General features: G+C 40.7%; 1 protein-coding gene across 1 annotated transcript in view; it reads left to right on the top strand.

Moving 5' to 3' along the window:
• LOC139480266 (peptidyl-prolyl cis-trans isomerase E-like) overlaps window positions 1-19984 on the top strand; it is a 34920-nt gene extending 14936 nt beyond the window's left edge. Inside the window, exons 11-12 of the mRNA XM_071263319.1 lie at window positions 18197-18263; window positions 19240-19984. Coding sequence (XP_071119420.1) covers window positions 18197-18263; window positions 19240-19314 — 142 coding nt within the window. The 3' untranslated portion in view covers window positions 19315-19984. The remainder of the gene's footprint in view (window positions 1-18196; window positions 18264-19239) is intronic.
• Window positions 19985-20260: the final 276 nt, after the last annotated feature.

The following is a 20260-nucleotide window of genomic DNA, read 5'->3' as shown; positions in this document are numbered from 1 at the left end:
AACACATTTTCTCGGAAACTATCACAGATACAAGGGTGGCATTGTGCATACATCAGGGTATACGTAATCGTTATGTTGATGGAGGTCGAAAACCAGCACCGAGAATTAATATTTTACCGAGTTCTGGACCTTGTTTTATGCACAATAAAGACAATGCTGACAAGTCTTCCTGGAAACCACTAGGTGACGTGAAATTGGGTTTTACGTCGCGTCCAAGATTATTTCAATTATATAGCGACGTGCATGCATATGTGTTTGTGTGGCTGCTTGTACTAGTCCGGACTGATGTCGATTTATAGTGCTAGCACACTGAGATACCATGCCGCAGTTTAACATGAATACCCCAGTCAGACACAGTATACTGACTCCGAGTCGACCAGTCCTTGTTTTAGCCCCTTAATGCCGAGCGCCAGACATGGTAACAACAAGTGCCATCTTTTAACGTCTTTTAGTATGACGCGGCCGGGGATCGAAACCCGGACCTTAAGCTCTCTGGGCGGACGCTCTACCACTAGACCACGGAGGCGGTCTGGAAACCACTATAACTGATCATTGCGTGATGAATATGTTACCAAGTTTCAATACCGCCATCGAGAACTGATGTTTTACAGATTCATGGCATGTGTTTAATTTTTAGTTGCATTTGTCAAATGAGGGTAGGGTTGGTTTCAAGACCATCACTCATAAACCATTTAATATAGTTTCATGAAACTGCATACACATCAATCAGGCAACTGAACTAGTGCCATTCTGGAATTTTAAAAGAAATAATAATTTGCTTTTTCAGGCAACAAATTGAAATGAGCGTAAAATAAATACAGGGTTCCGTTTTTGGTGCCAAAGCTTTCATTTTTCCAAGAATGTTAGCAAATGTATTTGGCTGGTAAGAACTGGTGGCTATCGTTTTCACACTAATATATGTATTTACAATTGTACTAAAAATGCAAAGATGGCGGGGGATATGGATCACTATGTTTTCTTGTTAATAAGACCTTTCCCTACGCCCCAACATTTCAAATTCTTTTAAATGACCTTTTTGTGCTACAGAAACAAGTCTTTGGTAGGTCTACTACACTCTAAACCCCATGGATTTGTTCTCACGATATCACCTTCTTTAACTGCTGGGGTCACGGGTGGCCCAGTCGTCTAAGGCGCCGCGATTCGCTGTGCAGAGTTGCGTCCCTTGGGCACACCAGAAACCTATGATTGTGGGTTCGAATCCCGGTTCGCCCCGATTATGTTTCTAGGTTTGTCAGCACCATACCCGTGCTCATGGGTTTCACCGAAGTGGTAAACGTCTGAGACCTGCATCACTTCGGGCTTTCCTCCCACATTAAGCTGACACGCCGCGATATAACTGAAATACTGTCAAAAGCGGCGTTAAACCCAACTCACTCACTCACTCTCTCCTTAACTGCTTTTCTCATTATAGTTTGAACACGTTTAACATGTGCAACGTAAACTCCAATGTATGAAAGAAGGGAGAGTTTTACCTGGAAAGGTTACGATTTTTTTATTATTGATAGTTTTCTGTCCATAATCCATGCAAGTCGCAAGTTTGAGAGTAGGCTAAATAGACTATTCTATATAAATATTTCTAACTAATCTCAAGACCACCGAGATCTTACCAATATAACAGATGCAGCTATTCCAGTAGCAAAGAACTACCGATAGAAAGGACACGTTATATTCACCTGTGATAGAAAATTATTGGCGATCTAAAGTAGTTTAATGGTTTATTAATTGAGCATGTTTTCTGTGGATTGCTTGAGAAGCGCTGGTGCATTGGAATAATGTTTATAAAACTAGAAATATAACAACAAGATATGGGTCGACAATGGGCTCCATATCTTTCAGATCAAAGAGACGCTTTAAATCGTTTGGTAGGAGTAATCCAGTTCAAACTGTACGATTGGGTACAGGTTATCCAACGTGTGTACGAGACCACCAATATAAACAAGGTAGGGTCTCCTATAGATCCCAAAGAGACTGGTGCCGAAAGTCACTTGTTGCGTATAGGCCTACATAATGTTAATTACTAAATAACATATTTTGGATACAGATTTAATGCCACGTACCCAACTAGTTCCAGGACCACCCAGTTCACACCACAGAAGAGGATGGCTCAAATAACTTCAATATTTTGCAGGGTATTTATAGTTTTATACTTAATTCTCAAGTGATAAAGTTTCTGCTAAACTATATAGCGGTCAAATTCTCCTCAAAGCAATCTTAGCGCTACGGCTGTCTGTCGTAAGTCAGTGTTAAAGAATGGGAGTTACGATCAACTTAGCGCTATGATCGCTTTGAGGAACGGGACCCAGGTGAGCTTCTGTACCGGAAATACTCTGCAGTCTGGATTATTTATTTCTAGACCAGATTTAAAAATAATAAAAAATGATTTGTCATCAGTCACTAAGTGTAGACTTGACTAATCAAATCATGCTATCAATGTATCAAGTACCCAAAGTGAAGCGATGGTAGCACGAGCTGATATGGAACGAGATTTTCGTGTATTCCTGAAGAGTTTTTCCAAGGATTACAACAACTATGAACAACACAGACATTAAACAATATATATTAATATATATGCTATATCTAAATATTGACAGTTGATGTTTAATTCGTTTTACAGTGAAATAAATGTAGCATAATTGTTTTCCTTGATCCAAAAATGAATGTATTGAAAGTAATGAAAAACAGTCTTCACCAGTAGTATATTAGATATGATGGGAACGTTTGTTTTGTTTCAACATCTCAGCTGAAACTTCACGATCATACTTGGAATGGGATGTGCGGTAAATCATGATATTTTCATGTACGTAGGTCAGATCTAAAACTGTGAACATGCACAGCGAATTCCATACATAATATTACATTAAATTGCATTAAAAAAGCCAATATATTAATGCCGATTGCGTCAGTTAACGTCAGATCTAGGCTAGGCCTACACCTCATCTTAAAAACTAATGTTCAAAATCTGAATACAGTACAGTATGGTTTATATGTAAATGTCGAAGGATGAGATGTCTACATGATCATTATGATGAGAAAAACAGAATTAAAATGAAACCCCTTTCTACCAATCGGCGAAGAATGGGCACTGTTTTAATGTGACCAAGTTTTAGTAAAGGGAGGTAACTCTGAATCTCAACCCACGATAACATCCAGTGACAACATGGTTTTATCAAGACGATTGCTTGGCGTCGGAACCCAGTTTTTGCGGGTAAAAGAAGCACAGAGACATAAACTGAAATTTCGAATATGCATGGGGTCAGGGTTATCATGCCAAAATCACGGAATAAGAATTACACGAATCAGGCGGTGCTAAAAGCCACACTTCCACACAGCCTCAGGTTGCCAACACGTGCGTGTAACCTTGACCGGTGTTTATGTACCTGTGGTTCTATTCAAATGGCATTACATGTTGCAGAGCTTCCTAAAACACGATATTTGGTTAATGACAATGCACAAAGTTTCAACGTGAATAAATATTCTTACTGTTATTCCATTGTCTGTATCTAGAGACCATATAATAATAATATAATCTATTATATGGTCTCTGCTAGGGATGGGACGGGTCCAAATTTACTACCCGGGTACCCGACCCCCTATTACCCGCCGCCCTATTACCCGACCCTACCCGGGTACCCACTGCAAGTCTCAAGAGTAGGGAACAAAATGTCTGATTGGTAAGTGTGTTACCGCAGCCCTGGCTAAAACTATTTAGATACATATATCAAACAATCAGATCATGTGTACACTGAAGTTGACTGAAGCTTTATCTTTACTCAAACATGTCATTAAACAATATATCATGTGACTAGCCACATGTCCGGGTAGTCCTGTGGGTACCCGGGTCCTACTCAGGACCCACCCGACCCGAGTACCCGAGTTACCCGTCCCAGCCCTGGTCTCTGCTGTATCACACCAATGTTATGTAAATAACATTAATATTTATAATCTCGACACAAATGTAGTTGGAACATTTTGGTTATTAATGGTCATATTTAGATCTCCAAATAGAATATGGACTCTATCTCTTGTTAAATATTTTGAAGTAGTTATAGTACATATTTCTGTTAGGTGGATGAACATGTTTGTGGTATGATTTAATTCATTCATGTGTGCCGGTCATGTTAATGTTTCAGTGGGGTAGCCTAGTGGTTAAAGTGTTTGCTCATATTGCTGAAGACCAGGGTTCGATTCCCCACATGGGTACAATGTGTGAAGCCCATTTCTGGTGTCCCCGCTGTGTTATTGCTGAAATATTGCTAAGAGCGGCGTAAAACATAACTCACTTATGTTTCAGTTCAGCCAAAGTCGGGCGCAAAGCACAAAGAATCCTCAAGTTTTCTTTGACATCAGTATTGACCAGAGCAATGCTGGGCGTATCGTTATGGAACTACGGGCTGACGTAGCCCCCAAAACCGCAGGTACATAGAGTAATTGATCTGCCTAAAAATATGCTTACCCATTATATTTCTGTTTGTTTGTTGTTTAACACCGCACTCAGCAATATTCCAGCTATATGACAGCGGTCTGTAAATAATCGAGTCTGGACCAGACAATCCAGTGATTTATATCATGAACATCGATCCACGCAATTGGGATCGATGACATGCATCAACCAAGTCAGCTAACCTGACCACCCGATCCCGTTAGTCGCCTTTTACGACAAGCAGAGTCACCTTTTACGGCAAGCATGGGTTGCTGAAGACCTATTCTACCCCGGAATCTTCACGGGTCCATTATATTTCTGAAAACGTAGCCCACATGCATTGTTTAATATGTCTGTCTGTCATTGATTGATTGTATGTTTCCATATTGATTGTGGAGAACGGTGTTATTTGATATGAAATGTTTGGTTTTAATATTTAACTAAAATTCAATATTTCCATATATAAATATCACACTCATCATTAAAGATGCAACGAATTTAGAAATTTTGATTGATGAATAGAATTATAAGATATTCATATCATGAAAATAATGCATGCAGATTTTGAGTAACAGATTATAAATCGATTGATGATTGATCTGCTGGGACAAACTTATCATGTCCAGTTGTTGATGGTGAAAACTCTTAACAGTAGAAATTGTCTGGGTATTGTCACCTGTACATTGTTTATCCAGGGTGTGATTTCATTCTGTTTTACCACCTGCACCAGGTGCAACCAAGTGAATTAATCAGGTTGCAACACCAAAATATTGGCTGCACCATTTTATTCATAAATTGAAATACTGTATTTTCAGTTGTTTTGAATTTTAAATAAATTCAGAGGAAATAAACTTGAGAATATGCTCCAGTATTTTATTTGAAGGAAATCTGTATGTGGCTTTCTTGTTATCCAGTAAACTAAGTTTCAAAGTGTCTGTTTGTTGATTGTAACCTCATGAGTGACATTCTAGTGGTAATTTTGAAGAATTAGTTCTGCAAGTTCATTGCATGCAGATCTGTGTATTTCACTATTTTCATCATGATATTTTCAGTCTTGCTTGACAACGGTATAAGGATCTATACCGAAACGTCGCTTTTCACAGTATTAAAGAAGTTGTTATCCATAAAATTGTGTCTATCTTGTCATCCGTCAGCTTCTAAGTAATGCCTATCAAACAATTTTATTTTCATGAACTTTTGATTCTTGGATTCTAAAAGATTGGCAGCCAGTTCCAAAAGAATTCAGTTTTCTACTTATTATCATAACATAACTGCTGCCATGCACTTGTGGTGGGAAATGTCACCTGTACTGGGTGCATCCTGGCAATAATCGTGACCTGCACTAGCAATGTTTTACCTGCGTTGGTGCCGCTGGGCGATAGCGAAACAGATCCCAATATATCTCTTTTGATGATCTGGATACATATAAATAAAGAAGCTTTGTTTTTTTCAAGTCAAAGAATAGACAACATTAAAGCTGAAATGGATAGAATTATCATTAAACCGTGTGCGTGTTATCAGAAATGAGCGGGCCACTGTAACTTGATAATGCCCTCATATTGCTTGAGGACGGGCCAATATCACGCCCGTAGTTAGGTGACGTCATAGGATAGGGATAGGTGGCGTCACGTTCAAAAGTGACGTCATCTGGTTTGTTCTATTATGTTTCCATATTTGTAAAAGTGGATCAGTGACATTTTTGTTGATTGCAGTAAATGTTTCAAAACCGATATTGTTGATTCTTTTATTTGATAACAAATTCCATCCATTTCAGCTATAATAACGGTAACGCTATTTTTCAGGACATTATCATTTGCAGAAGCCCTCAGTCTTTTCAACTTCCATCCTTCATCTGGTAGTTAATGGAAGACCTTGGACTTCTGTAAATGATAATGCCCTGAAAAATAGCGTTACCCTTATATTATAGATGCTTCACGTAAATATATTTCTCAAACTTTCTAGAAAACAGGTTTGAAATGTATTTGGTTATGTTTTTTTCAAATGATGTTTTTTTTCTCTTTCAGAGAATTTCAGAGCTTTGTGTACACACGACAAAGGGTTCGGCTACAAGGGCAGCTCCTTTCATAGAATAATCCCCAGTTTTGTATCCTTATCATGAAATTTTGGTCATGTTGTCTGTTCATGTTCACACGTCTCTGAGCAATAATACAGCCATATGGCTGCGGTCTGAAAATTATCAGGGGGACACAGGTGGCCCAGTCGTCAAAGGCGCCGCGATTCGCTGTGCAGAGTTGCGTCCCTTGGGCACGCCAGAAACCTGATTGTGGGTTCGAATCCCAGTTTGCCCATTATGTTTCTATGTTTGTCAGCACCATACCCGTGCTTGTGGGTTTCACCGAAGTATAACTGTAATACTGTTAAAAGCGGCGTTAAACCCAACTGGCTCACTCACTGAAGGTTATGGTAAACGTCTGAGACCTGCATCACTTCGGGCTTTCCTCCAACATTAAGCTGACACTCCGTGATATAACTGGAATACTGTTAAAAGCGGCGTTAAACCCAATTCACTCACTCACTCACTGAAGGTTATCTCTGATCCTTATCTGTATGTCAGATGTTTAGCCCGTGTGTCTCTGATCCTTATCTGTGTGTCAGATGTTTAGCCCATCTGTCTCTCTGATCCTTATCTATGTGTCAGATGTGTACCCGTCTGTCTCTCTGATCCTTATCTGTGTGTCAGATGTTTAGCCCATCTGTCTCTCTGATCCTTATCTATGTGTCAGATGTGTACCCGTCTGTCTCTCTGATCCTTATCTGTATGTCAGATGTTTAGCCCATCTGTCTCACTGATCCTTATCTGTATGTCAGATGTTTAGCCCATCTGTCTCTGTGATCCATATCTGTATGTCAGATGTTTAGCCGTCTGTCTCTCTGATCCTTATCTGTATGTCAGATGTTTAGCCCATCTGTCTCTATGATCGTTATCTGTATGTCAGATGTTTAGCCCATCTGTCTCTATGATCGTTATCTGTATGTCAGATGTTTAGCCGTCTGTCTCTCTGATCGTTATCTGTATGTCAGATGTTTAGCCCATCTGTCTCTGTGATCCTTATCTGTATGTCAGATGTTTAGCCGTCTGTCTCTCTGATCGTTATCTGTATGTCAGATGTTTAGCCCGTCTGTCTCTCTGATCCTTATCTGTATGTCAGATGTTTAGCCCATCTGTCTCTATGATCCTTATCTGTATGTCAGATGTTTAGCCCATCTGTCTCTCTGATCCTTATCTGTATGTCAGATGTTTAGCCCATCTGTCTCTGTGATCCTTATCTGTATGTCAGATGTTTAGCCCATCTGTCTCTATGATCGTTATCTGTATGTCCGATGTTTAGCCCATCTGTCTCTCTGATCCTTATCTGTATGTCAGATGTTTAGCCCATCTGTCTCTGTGATCCATATCTGTATGTCAGATGTTTAGCCCATCTGTCTCTGTGATCCGTATCTGTATGTCAGATGTTTAGCCGTCTGTCTCTCTGATCCTTATCTGTATGTCAGATGTTTAGCCCGTCTGTCTCTATGATCCTTATCTGTATGTCAGATGTTTAGCCCATCTGTCTCTCTGATCCTTATCTGTATGTCAGATGTTTAGCCCGTCTGTCTCTATGATCCTTATCTGTATGTCAGATGTTTAGCCCATCTGTCTCTGTGATCCATATCTGTATGTCAGATGTTTAGCCCGTCTGTCTCTCTGATCCTTATCTGTATGTCAGATGTTTAGCCCGTCTGTCTCTGTGATCCTTATCTGTATGTCAGATGTTTAGCCCGTCTGTCTCTCTGATCCTTATCTGTATGTCAGATGTTTAGCCCATCTGTCTCTCTGATCCTTATCTGTATGTCAGATGTTTAGCCCGTCTGTCTCTCTGATCCTTATCTGTATGTCAGATGTTTAGCCCATCTGTCTCTGTGATCCATATCTGTATGTCAGATGTTTAGCCCATCTGTCTCTCTGATCCATATCTGTATGTCAGATGTTTAGCCCATCTGTCTCTGATCCTTATCTGTATGTCAGATGTTTAGCCCGTCTGTCTCTATGATCCTTATCTGTATGTCAGATGTTTAGCCCATCTGTCTCTGTGATCCATATCTGTATGTCAGATGTTTAGCCCGTCTGTCTCTATGATCCTTATCTGTATGTCAGATGTTTAGCCCATCTGTCTCTCTGATCCTTATCTGTATGTCAGATGTTTAGCCCATCTGTCTCTGTGATCCTTATCTGTATGTCAGATGTTTAGCCCGTCTGTCTCTGTGATCCATATCTGTATGTCAGATGTTTAGCCCATCTGTCTCTCTGATCCTTATCTGTAAGTCAGATGTTTAGCCCATCTGTCTCACTGATCCTTATCTGTATGTCAGATGTTTAGCCCATCTGTCTCTCTGATCCTTATGTGTATGTCAGATGTTTAGCCCATCTGTCTCTGTGATCCTTATCTGTATGTCAAATGTTTAGCCCATCTGTCTCTCTGATCCTTATGTGTATGTCAGATGTTTAGCTCATCTGTCTCTCTGATCCTTATCTGTATGTCAGATGTTTAGCCCATCTGTCTCTCTGATCCTTATCTGTATGTCAGATGTTTAGCCCATCTGTCTCTGTGATCCTTATCTGTATGTCAGATGTTTAGCTCATCTGTCTCTCTGATCCTTATGTGTATGTCAGATGTTTAGCCCATCTGTCTCTCTGATCCTTATCTGTATGTCAGATGTTTAGCTCATCTGTCTCTGATCCTTATCTGTATGTCAGATGTTTAGCTCATCTGTCTCACTGATCCTTATCTGTATGTCAGATGTTTAGCTCATCTGTCTCTCTGATCCTTATCTGTATGTCAGATGTTTAGCCCATCTGTCTCTCTGATCCTTATGTGTATGTCAGATGTTTAGCCCATCTGTCTCTGTGATCCATATCTGTATGTCAGATGTTTAGCCCATCTGTCTCTGTGATCCTTATCTGTATGTCAAATGTTTAGCCCATCTGTCTCTCTGATCCTTATCTGTATGTCCGATGTTTAGCTCATCTGTCTCTGATCCTTATCTGTATGTCAGATGTTTAGCTCATCTGTCTCACTGATCCTTATCTGTATGTCAGATGTTTAGCTCATCTGTCTCTCTGATCCTTATCTGTATGTCAGATGTTTAGCCCATCTGTCTCTCTGATCCTTATCTGTATGTCAGATGTTTAGCTCATCTGTCTCTCTGATCCTTATCTGTATGTCAGATGTTTAGCCCATCTGTCTCTGTGATCCATATCTGTATGTCAGATGTTTAGCCCATCTGTCTCTCTGATCCTTATCTGTAAGTCAGATGTTTAGCCCATCTGTCTCACTGATCCTTATGTGTATGTCAGATGTTTAGCCCGTCTGTCTCTCTGATCCTTATCTGTATGTCAGATGTTTAGCCCATCTGTCTCTCTGATCCTTATCTGTAAGTCAGATGTTTAGCCCATCTGTCTCACTGATCCTTATGTGTATGTCCGATGTTTAGCCCATCTGTCTCTCTGATCCTTATCTGTATGTCAGATGTTTAGCCCATCTGTCTCTGTGATCCTTATCTGTATGTCAGATGTTTAGCCCATCTGTCTCTGTGATCCATATCTGTATGTCAGATGTTTAGCTCATCTGTCTCTCTGATCCTTATGTGTATGTCAGATGTTTAGCCCATCTGTCTCTGTGATCCATATCTGTATGTCAGATGTTTAGCCCATCTGTCTCTGTGATCCATATCTGTATGTCAGATGTTTAGCCCGTCTGTCTCTATGATCCTTATCTGTATGTCAGATGTTTAGCCCATCTGTCTCTCTGATCCTTATCTGTATGTCAGATGTTTAGCCCATCTGTCTCTCTGATCCTTATCTGTATGTCAGATGTTTAGCCCATCTGTCTCTGTGATCCATATCTGTATGTCAGATGTTTAGCCCGTCTGTCTCTATGATCCTTATCTGTATGTCAGATGTTTAGCCCATCTGTCTCTCTGATCCTTATCTGTATGTCAGATGTTTAGCCCATCTGTCTCTCTGATCCTTATCTGTATGTCAGATGTTTAGCTCATCTGTCTCTCTGATCCTTATCTGTATGTCAGATGTTTAGCCCATCTGTCTCACTGATCCTTATGTGTATGTCAGATGTTTAGCTCATCTGTCTCTCTGATCCTTATCTGTATGTCAGATGTTTAGCCCATCTGTCTCTCTGATCCTTATGTGTATGTCAGATGTTTAGCTCATCTGTCTCTCTGATCCTTATCTGTAAGTCAGATGTTTAGCCCATCTGTCTCTCTGATCCTTATCTGTATGTCAGATGTTTAGCTCATCTGTCTCTCTGATCCTTATCTGTATGTCAGATGTTTAGCTCATCTGTCTCTCTGATCCTTATCTGTATGTCAGATGTTTAGCCCATCTGTCTCTGTGATCCATATCTGTATGTCAGATGTTTAGCCCATCTGTCTCTGTGATCCATATCTGTATGTCAGATGTTTAGCCCATCTGTCTCACTGATCCTTATGTGTATGTCCGATGTTTAGCTCATCTGTCTCTCTGATCCTTATCTGTATGTCAGATGTTTAGCTCATCTGTCTCTCTGATCCTTATCTGTATGTCAGATGTTTAGCCTATCTGTCTCTGTGATCCATATCTGTATGTCAGATGTTTAGCCCATCTGTCTCTGTGATCCATATCTGTATGTCAGATGTTTAGCCCATCTGTCTCTCTGATCCATATCTGTATGTCAGATGTTTAGCCCATCTGTCTCACTGATCCTTATCTGTATGTCAGATGTTTAGCCCGTCTGTCTCTCTGATCCTTATCTGTATGTCAGATGTTTAGCCCATCTGTCTCTGTGATCCATATCTGTATGTCAGATGTTTAGCCCATCTGTCTCACTGATCCTTATGTGTATGTCAGATGTTTAGCCCATCTGTCTCTCTGATCCTTATCTGTATGTCAGATGTTTAGCCCATCTGTCTCTCTGATCCATATCTGTATGTCAGATGTTTAGCCCATCTGTCTCTGTGATCCTTATCTGTATGTCAGATGTTTAGCCGTCTGTCTCTCTGATCGTTATCTGTATGTCAGATGTTTAGCCCATCTGTCTCTGTGATCCTTATCTGTATGTCAGATGTTTAGCCCGTCTGTCTCTCTGATCCATATCTGTATGTCAGATGTTTAGCCCATCTGTCTCTGTGATCCTTATCTGTATGTCAGATGTTTAGCCCATCTGTCTCACTGATCCTTATCTGTATGTCAGATGTTTAGCTCATCTGTCTCTCTGATCCTTATCTGTATGTCAGATGTTTAGCCCATCTGTCTCTGTGATCCATATCTGTATGTCAGATGTTTAGCCCATCTGTCTCTGTGATCCATATCTGTATGTCAGATGTTTAGCCCATCTGTCTCTCTGATCCATATCTGTATGTCAGATGTTTAGCCCATCTGTCTCACTGATCCTTATCTGTATGTCAGATGTTTAGCCCGTCTGTCTCTCTGATCCTTATCTGTATGTCAGATGTTTAGCCCATCTGTCTCTGTGATCCATATCTGTATGTCAGATGTTTAGCCCATCTGTCTCTGTGATCCATATCTGTATGTCAGATGTTTAGCCCATCTGTCTCTCTGATCCTTATCTGTATGTCAGATGTTTAGCCCATCTGTCTCTATGATCCATATCTGTATGTCCGATGTTTAGCCCATCTGTCTCTGATCCATATCTGTATGTCAGATGTTTAGCCCGTCTGTCTCTATGATCCTTATCTGTATGTCAGATGTTTAGCCCATCTGTCTCTCTGATCCTTATCTGTATGTCCGATGTTTAGCCCATCTGTCTCTGTGATCCATATCTGTATGTCCGATGTTTAGCCCATCTGTCTCTGATCCATATCTGTATGTCAGATGTTTAGCCCGTCTGTCTCTATGATCCTTATCTGTATGTCAGATGTTTAGCCCATCTGTCTCTCTGATCCTTATCTGTATGTCAAATGTTTAGCCCATCTGTCTCTCTGATCCTTATCTGTATGTCAGATGTTTAGCCCATCTGTCTCTCTGATCCTTATCTGTATGTCCGATGTTTAGCCCATCTGTCTCTCTAATCCTTATCTGTATGTCCGATGTTTAGCCCATCTGTCTCTGTGATCCTTATCTGTACGTCAGATGTTTAGCCCATCTGTCTCTCTGATCCTTATCTGTATGTCCGATGTTTAGCCCATCTGTCTCTGTGATCCTTATCTGTATGTCAGATGTTTAGCCCATCTGTCTCTGTGATCCATATCTGTATGTCAGATGTTTAGCCCATCTGTCTCTGATCCTTATCTGTATGTCCGATGTTTAGCCCATCTGTCTCTGTGATCCTTATCTGTATGTCCGATGTTTAGCCCATCTGTCTCTGTGATCCTTATTTGTATGTCCGATGTTTAGCCCATCTGTCTCTGTGATCCTTATCTGTATGTCCGATGTTTAGCCCATCTGTCTCTCTGATCCTTATCTGTATGTCCGATGTTTAGCCCATCTGTCTCTCTAATCCTTATCTGTATGTCAGATGTTTAGCCCATCTGTCTCTCTGATCCTTATCTGTATGTCAGATGTTTAGCCCATCTGTCTCTGTGATCCTTATCTGTATGTCAGATGTTTAGCCCATCTGTTTCTCTGATCCTTATCTGTATGTCAGATGTTTAGCCCATCTGTCTCTGTGATCCTTATCTGTATGTCCGATGTTTAGCCCATCTGTCTCTGTGATCCTTATCTGTATGTCAGATGTTTAGCCCATCTGTCTCTCTGATCCTTATCTGTATGTCCGATGTTTAGCCCATCTGTCTCTGTGATCCTTATCTGTATGTCAGATGTTTAGCCCATCTGTCTCTCTGATCCTTATCTGTATGTCAGATGTTTAGCCCATCTGTCTCTGTGATCCATATCTGTATGTCCGATGTTTAGCCCATCTGTCTCTCTGATCCTTATCTGTATGTCCGATGTTTAGCCCGTCTGTCTCTCTGATCCTTATCTATGTGTCAGATGTTTAGCCCGTCTGTCTCTCTGATCCTTATCTGTATGTCCGATGTTTAGCCCATCTGTCTCTCTGATCCTTATCTGTATGTCAGATGTTTAGCTCATCTGTCTCTGTGATCCTTATCTGTATGTCCGATGTTTAGCCCATCTGTTTCTCTGATCCTTATCTGTATGTCAGATGTTTAGCCCATCTGTCTCTGTGATCCTTATCTGTATGTCCGATGTTTAGCCCATCTGTCTCTCTGATCCTCATCTGTATGTCAGATGTTTAGCCCATCTGTCTCTCTGATCCTTATCTGTATGTCAGATGTTTAGCCCATCTGTCTCTGTGATCCTTATCTGTATGTCAGATGTTTAGCCCATCTGTCTCTGTGATCCATATCTGTATGTCAGATGTTTAGCCCATCTGTCTCTGTGATCCTTATCTGTATGTCAGATGTTTAGCCCATCTGTCTCTGTGATCCTTATCTGTATGTCAGATGTTTAGCCCATCTGTCTCTGTGATCCTTATCTGTATGTCAGATGTTTAGCCCATCTGTCTCTCTGATCCTTATCTGTATGTCAGATGTTTAGCCCATCTGTCTCTGTGATCCTTATCTGTATGTCAGATGTTTAGCCCATCTGTCTCTGTGATCCTTATCTGTATGTCAGATGTTTAGCCCATCTGTCTCTGTGATCCATATCTGTATGTCAGATGTTTAGCCCATCTGTCTCTGTGATCCTTATCTGTATGTCAGATGTTTAGCCCATCTGTCTCTCTGATCCTTATCTGTATGTCAGATGTTTAGCCCGTCTGTCTTTGTGATCCTTATCTGTATGTCAGATGTGCCAGGGAGGAGACTTCACCAGACACAACGGCACCGGAGGGAAGTCCATCTATGGGGAGAAATTTGCTGATGAGAACTTTGATTTGAAGCACACTGGACCAGGTGAGACACGAACCAAGTACTTGTTGCCTTGAAGCAGGGTTTTACAAAATATTGCATCCTGCACAATTTTTTTTTAGAATGGATGCAAGTAATATCCTTGGTGCATCCTATTGTAGGCAAAAAGAGTTTGGATGTTGGAATGATTGACCACGTCCGTAAGATTCAGCTGATGTTTCTTTTCTCATCAGAAATATAACGTGTTGTAGGGCTGGGACGGGTACCCGGGTCGGGTGGGTCCTGAGTAGGACCCGGGTACCCACAGGACTACCCGGACCCGTGGCTAGTCACGTGATATATTGTTTATTGACAAAAACTATCTAGAACTCTATGGTTACACTACAAGTCACTAATGTTTGCATTTCATTCTGACTATGCACCCATACCTTCTGACTTTTCAAATCTTTGACTAAGGATGTAACTTGAGTCAACTGCAGTGAATGCAGATTGTTTAATACATGCATGTTAATACGTTTTTCCAGTGCTATGGTTAAAAAAAATCCCCAATCGGACATTTTGTACCTATCTCTTGAGACCTACAGTGGGTACCCGGGTAGGGTCGGGTAAGGGTAATAGGGAGGGGGGGGGGGGGGTACACAGATATTAATTCGGACTCGTATCAGCCCTAATGTGTTGTTATCTCTAAGTCTTGATTGAAACAAGGACATCCCCATGTTTGATAAGCATAAAGTATTGCACATACTCTGGGTTATAAATACAGAAAATAAAATACAGTAAACTACGTTTATTACGAACATGCTTATAACGAAGTGACAGATATAATGAACTGTTTTTATATGTCCTGGACATTTACTGTATATATACTTATAATGAACTTCGGTTATAACAAATTAAAATTTGCAGTCCCTTTGAATTCGTTATAACCGTAGTATTCTGTACAGAGTTGCCGGGACTCACAAATATATTCACAAAGGTAAATCCCTGTTGAGGACATCTTCCCGAGGCAAGGGAGTTAACTGACTATAAAAGTCCAGTTTCCACCCTTGCTGAACTAGACTAGATCTCGCAATGAAATCGAAATCCTGTCATGTAGATTTCGGTCGATTGCAGGATTTGCAAAGTGTGTGCACAGCCAACTCATTGTCAACAGATATTTCCAAATCTTTTCATGTTTTTAATCAAGGTGCTCGCGTGATGATGCACTTCACGATGTAAGATCTGTTTTATCACAATATAGATCTTGATTATCAATCAGATCGTCATGACTGGGTAGCGCCATTTTGTTTGAAGCAAATGCAAGTGATACAATGGGTGGATTCTGATTGGTCCATAGGTTAGGCATAGAAGGGACATAACTCATAATAGCCACTGGTGGCGCTACGGTGGAGCCCAGGAATTCCAGCCTAGTTTGGCAAGGGTGGAAACTGGACTTATAAAGTCAGTTAACTCTCTTGCCTCGGGAAGATGTATTGGGGAATGTAACATGCTCATGATGGTGTGTCCCTATGGTTCTTGAAGAAATGCAGGTGCAAGGTAAAATATGAACTCTCACTTTACTTCCTGACGATTACAAACTACATGTATTCTGAATGTTATGCTTGCAATGCTTACAAAGGCAGATGTTGATGAAGTGTAAAACTGCCCTATTCAGCTTTCTTTTCAAATAGACCCGTGAAGATCCGGGGTAGAATAGGTCTTCAGCAACCCATGCTTGTCGTAAAAGGCGACTAACGGGATTGGGTGGTCAGGCTCGCTGACTTGGTTGATACATGTCATTGTATCCCAATCGTGTGGATCGATACTCATGATATCAATCACTGGATTGTCTGGTCCAGACCAGATTATTTAAAGACCGCCGTCCTATAGCTTGAATATTGCTGAGTGCGGCGTAAAACAACAAACAACCAAACAAACAATCTTCTTTTCAAAGATCTGTAATGTTTGGTTATGTTTCATTGCAGGGATTCTCTCCATGGCCAATGCTGGCCCCAACACAAATGGCTCTCAGTTCTTCATTTGCACAGAAAAAACAGAATGGTATGATACCACCAATGTAATATTGTTATTACATGAATTTCATATTCATACACAGCACAATTATTCATTAGCATTTTAAAAATATCCTATTTGTTGTAGACCAGGCACCTTTCATCGATCTCACATCAGAATAAATCCTGCTCACTGCCGAAAAAACATCACAACCGACTTGCACAGCAAATCACTGGAATTAAATACGCATTGAGACATTAGACAGACAGACAGACAGACAGACAGTCAGTCAGTCAGTCAGTCAGTCAGTCAGTCAGTCAGTCAGTCAGTCAGTCAGACAGACAGACATTTTTCAGTATAAGGCCACTGGCCCAATAAACATCATCTTCCCGAGGCAAGCGTGTCAACTAGCCTATATCAAAGCCTAGTTCTACCCTGGCCACATCAAGGCCACTTTTCATGGCTCGACCCTGGCCACAACTTGTGCCCCTTGTAATGAAAATCTGATATCCAATTAGCTCGCTGTTATCTCAAATAGCTTCACAAAGATGACGACTACCATAGGCAACGACCTAGTCGATCAAATAACCAAACATTCGCGATTTCATCCCTGACACAAAAACATGGGCAGTCATTGGGTGTTTAAAAGATGAAAAAGACATATTCATGTCAACAAAGACAGGCAGCGGTATAATCACATTCATACAGGTATACCAGTCGTGGATGTTGATTTTGTGAAACGTTCTCTGATTGGACTATCCAGATGTGTTATAGTCCAATCATATTTAGCGCAGGAAAGGGGGCTTGATGTGGCAAGGGTGGAAACAAGACTTTGATAAAAAGGCAAGTGGACGCTCTTGCCTTGGGAAGATGAACATACATCAGTATAGCAGAGATATAACCATCAGCACAATATAGTTATACATATTACATACAGAAATAGATGTGTATTTATATCAATAATGTAAGGAACAGTATTTCTTATTGATTTACCATCTGGAGGAATAGGGGGCACGGGTGGCCCAGTCGTCTAAGGCTCCGCGATTCGCTGTGCAGAGTTGCGTCCCTAGGGCACGTCAGAAACCTATGATTGTGGGTTAGAATCCCGGTTCGCCCCGATTATGTTTCTAGGTTTGTCAGCACCATACCCGTGCTCGTGGGATTCACTGAAGTGGTAAACGTCTGAGACCTGCGTCACTTGGGGCTTTCCTCCCACATTAAGCTGACACGCCGTGATATAACTGAAATACTGTTAAAAGCGGTGTTAAACCCAACTCACTCACTCACTCACTCTGGAGGAATACACTTGTGTTATGCAAAATTTCATAATCTTGTGATGAAATCAAGATTATGAAAGACATATGAATGGGGTAGTTATATATTAACATATCAAGTTATTTCTTGGGAGATTATGAAGTTCATACACAAACAAAATACACAATTCATCTTCCTTTAAATGTTTTCCCTTACTGAGACTAAAAGGTACAGAATGGTGTCTGCCTGTATTTACTGCAATGTTAAAGTTGCTGCATCTGAAGCGTGATAAAATCCTTCCAAGTTTGAGACAATATTAAGCCAGGAAGCATCATGCATGCTCTGTTATTTAAATTTTAAGTCATCGGAGATTTATCTAGACCTGCTCAGAGGCTAGTATTTGGCCCCAAGTCTGCAGCAAATGTCGGTAAAAAATTCCCAAATTGGAATTAAAACGTAAATGCTTATTTTTACTTTATTGAATGTTTTGTTAAGATACAGTGATAAAAGATGTCTGAACTTAGGAAAATGAGAACTGTAAAGTAATCCCAATTTTGAATGAAATACCAATTTTGAATAAGATAAGATATTAGTTTAGATAATCCTGGTCATGTTGCTGTGTTCCAGGTTGGATGGGAAGCATGTTGTGTTTGGTCAAGTCACCGAGGGCATGGACATCGTCAAGAAGATGGAGGTGAGAGACTTTATCATTGAAGGGGCACAGGAGGCCTAGTCGTCTAAGGGGCTGTAATTCGCATTGTAGAGTTGCGTCCCTTGGGTATGCCAGAAACCAATGATTGTGGGTTTGAATCCCGGTTGCCCCGATCATGTTTCGAGGTTTGTCAACACCATACCTGTGGGTTTCACCAAAGTGGTAAACGTCTGAGACCTGCATCACTTAGGGCTTTCCTTTTTCACCTATATCTGGGATACTGTTTAAAGCAGGTTCAACCCAACTCACTCACTCACTCACTCACTTTATCATTGATCTGCCATCAGCATCAGTTGTTTAAACGACAAGCTTGTCAACTAAATGATTACTTGACACTGAATTTGTTCTAATATTTCATTTGGAGATGTGTGAATTAATGTTGGCCTGTTTTTCTAGCTCAACTAATATATGAGAAGTACCTCATCTCATCTTGCAGCTTTTAGCATCTATATTTCTTGTCAGCTCTTGACTAAGTTTGGTGTGTTATGATTGTTTCCATTGAAACAAGGTCATAGGACTTCAAACTTACAACCAATGAAATGTTTAGTATGTTTTCTAAAAACTAGTCAAACAAACACTGCTGTGTTGAAGTTACGTAAATATTTCGAGTTATCTGAGGTTTGACTTAACTGTAAGTGATGAGAAAAGAATGAATATGCAGGGACCAAGCTTATATTTCAAGACAAGCGTCAGTTCGACACATCAAAGTTTGATACAAGTGTTAACTGTATTTAATATATCTCATTGTCTGAAAATATCCAAGGCAACATTTCATTGCCAACAGCCAGGGTTTGTTTCCCTATGTAAGTAAATAGGAAGTCTATTGTGATGTCCCGTTTTTATTTAATGTAGCTGTAATATTGCCAAAAGCTGCAAAAACCAAGTAGTCCGCGACTAAAGTCAAGCTCCTTAAGTTTGATTTAGCCAACTATTATTAATTGCCCAATTCCTTCTGCAGGCTTGTGGTTCCCGGAATGGCACCCCAGCTAAGAGAGTGTCTATAGAAGACTGTGGGGAGGTGCAGGAGGAGTAGCAGGGAGGGACTCCAGCAGGGGATGTGTTGTCTGGAGGGATGCAGCAGCTTGGCAGTACGACCTGGTCACAACACCTGGCTGTGGAAGTAGTCCATAAGTTAACAGCTTGCTGTGGAAGTAAACTCAGGAATCAACAGCGTGCTGTCACAATGCTGTGGCAGTACTTTGAGCTGAACAGAATCAATCCTGGGGAACCCCATCTTCCCGAGGCAAGAGAGTTAACTGACTTTAAAAGTCCAGTTTCCACCCTTGCCGAACTAGGCTGGAATTACTGGGCACGATCGTAGCGCCACCAGTGGCTATTACAGTTATGTTCATTCTAAGCCTCTCCTATGGACCAATCAGATTCCACTTCACGTGTCACTTGCGTTTGCTTCACACAAAATGGTGGCGCCCAGTCAGGACGATCTGATCGATAATCAAAATCTATTTTGTGATAAAACGGGTCTTACATCGCGTAAAGCATCAAATCACGTGAGCACCATGATTAAAAATATGAAAAGATTTGGAAAATATCTGCGAGAACAAGTTGGCGGTGCACATGCTTTGCAAATCCTGCAATAGACGGAAATCTGAATGACAGTTTACGAACCGAATTTTGATTTCTGTGCGCGATTTTGATAGGACTATGCATAGACTCGTTAGTCCAGCCAAAATGTAACTCCATAATACCAGCCTAGTTTGGCAAGGGTGGAAACTGGACTTTTAAAGTCATTTAACTCTCTTGCTTCGGGAGGATGGGGGAACCCAAACCTAATGACACTTCCAGTGTAATCATTATAATATACCACAGAGTCCACCTGTGGGGCAAATGCTGATAGTTAAAGCCTTTGTCTTAGGATCATGTGTTTGGGATGCACTACAAATGGACACAAATACAGTAATCCATATCAAGTCATTCATTTTGCAAATTACTTCTTGAAAGTCTGGTGAAGTGAAACCAAA

The sequence above is a fragment of the Haliotis cracherodii genome, unplaced genomic scaffold (assembly GCF_022045235.1).
Source record: "Haliotis cracherodii isolate W230 unplaced genomic scaffold, xgHalCrac1.p SCAF_4, whole genome shotgun sequence".
Lineage (NCBI taxonomy): Eukaryota > Metazoa > Mollusca > Gastropoda > Lepetellida > Haliotidae > Haliotis > Haliotis cracherodii.
This window is presented reverse-complemented; position numbering and strand designations above follow the sequence as displayed.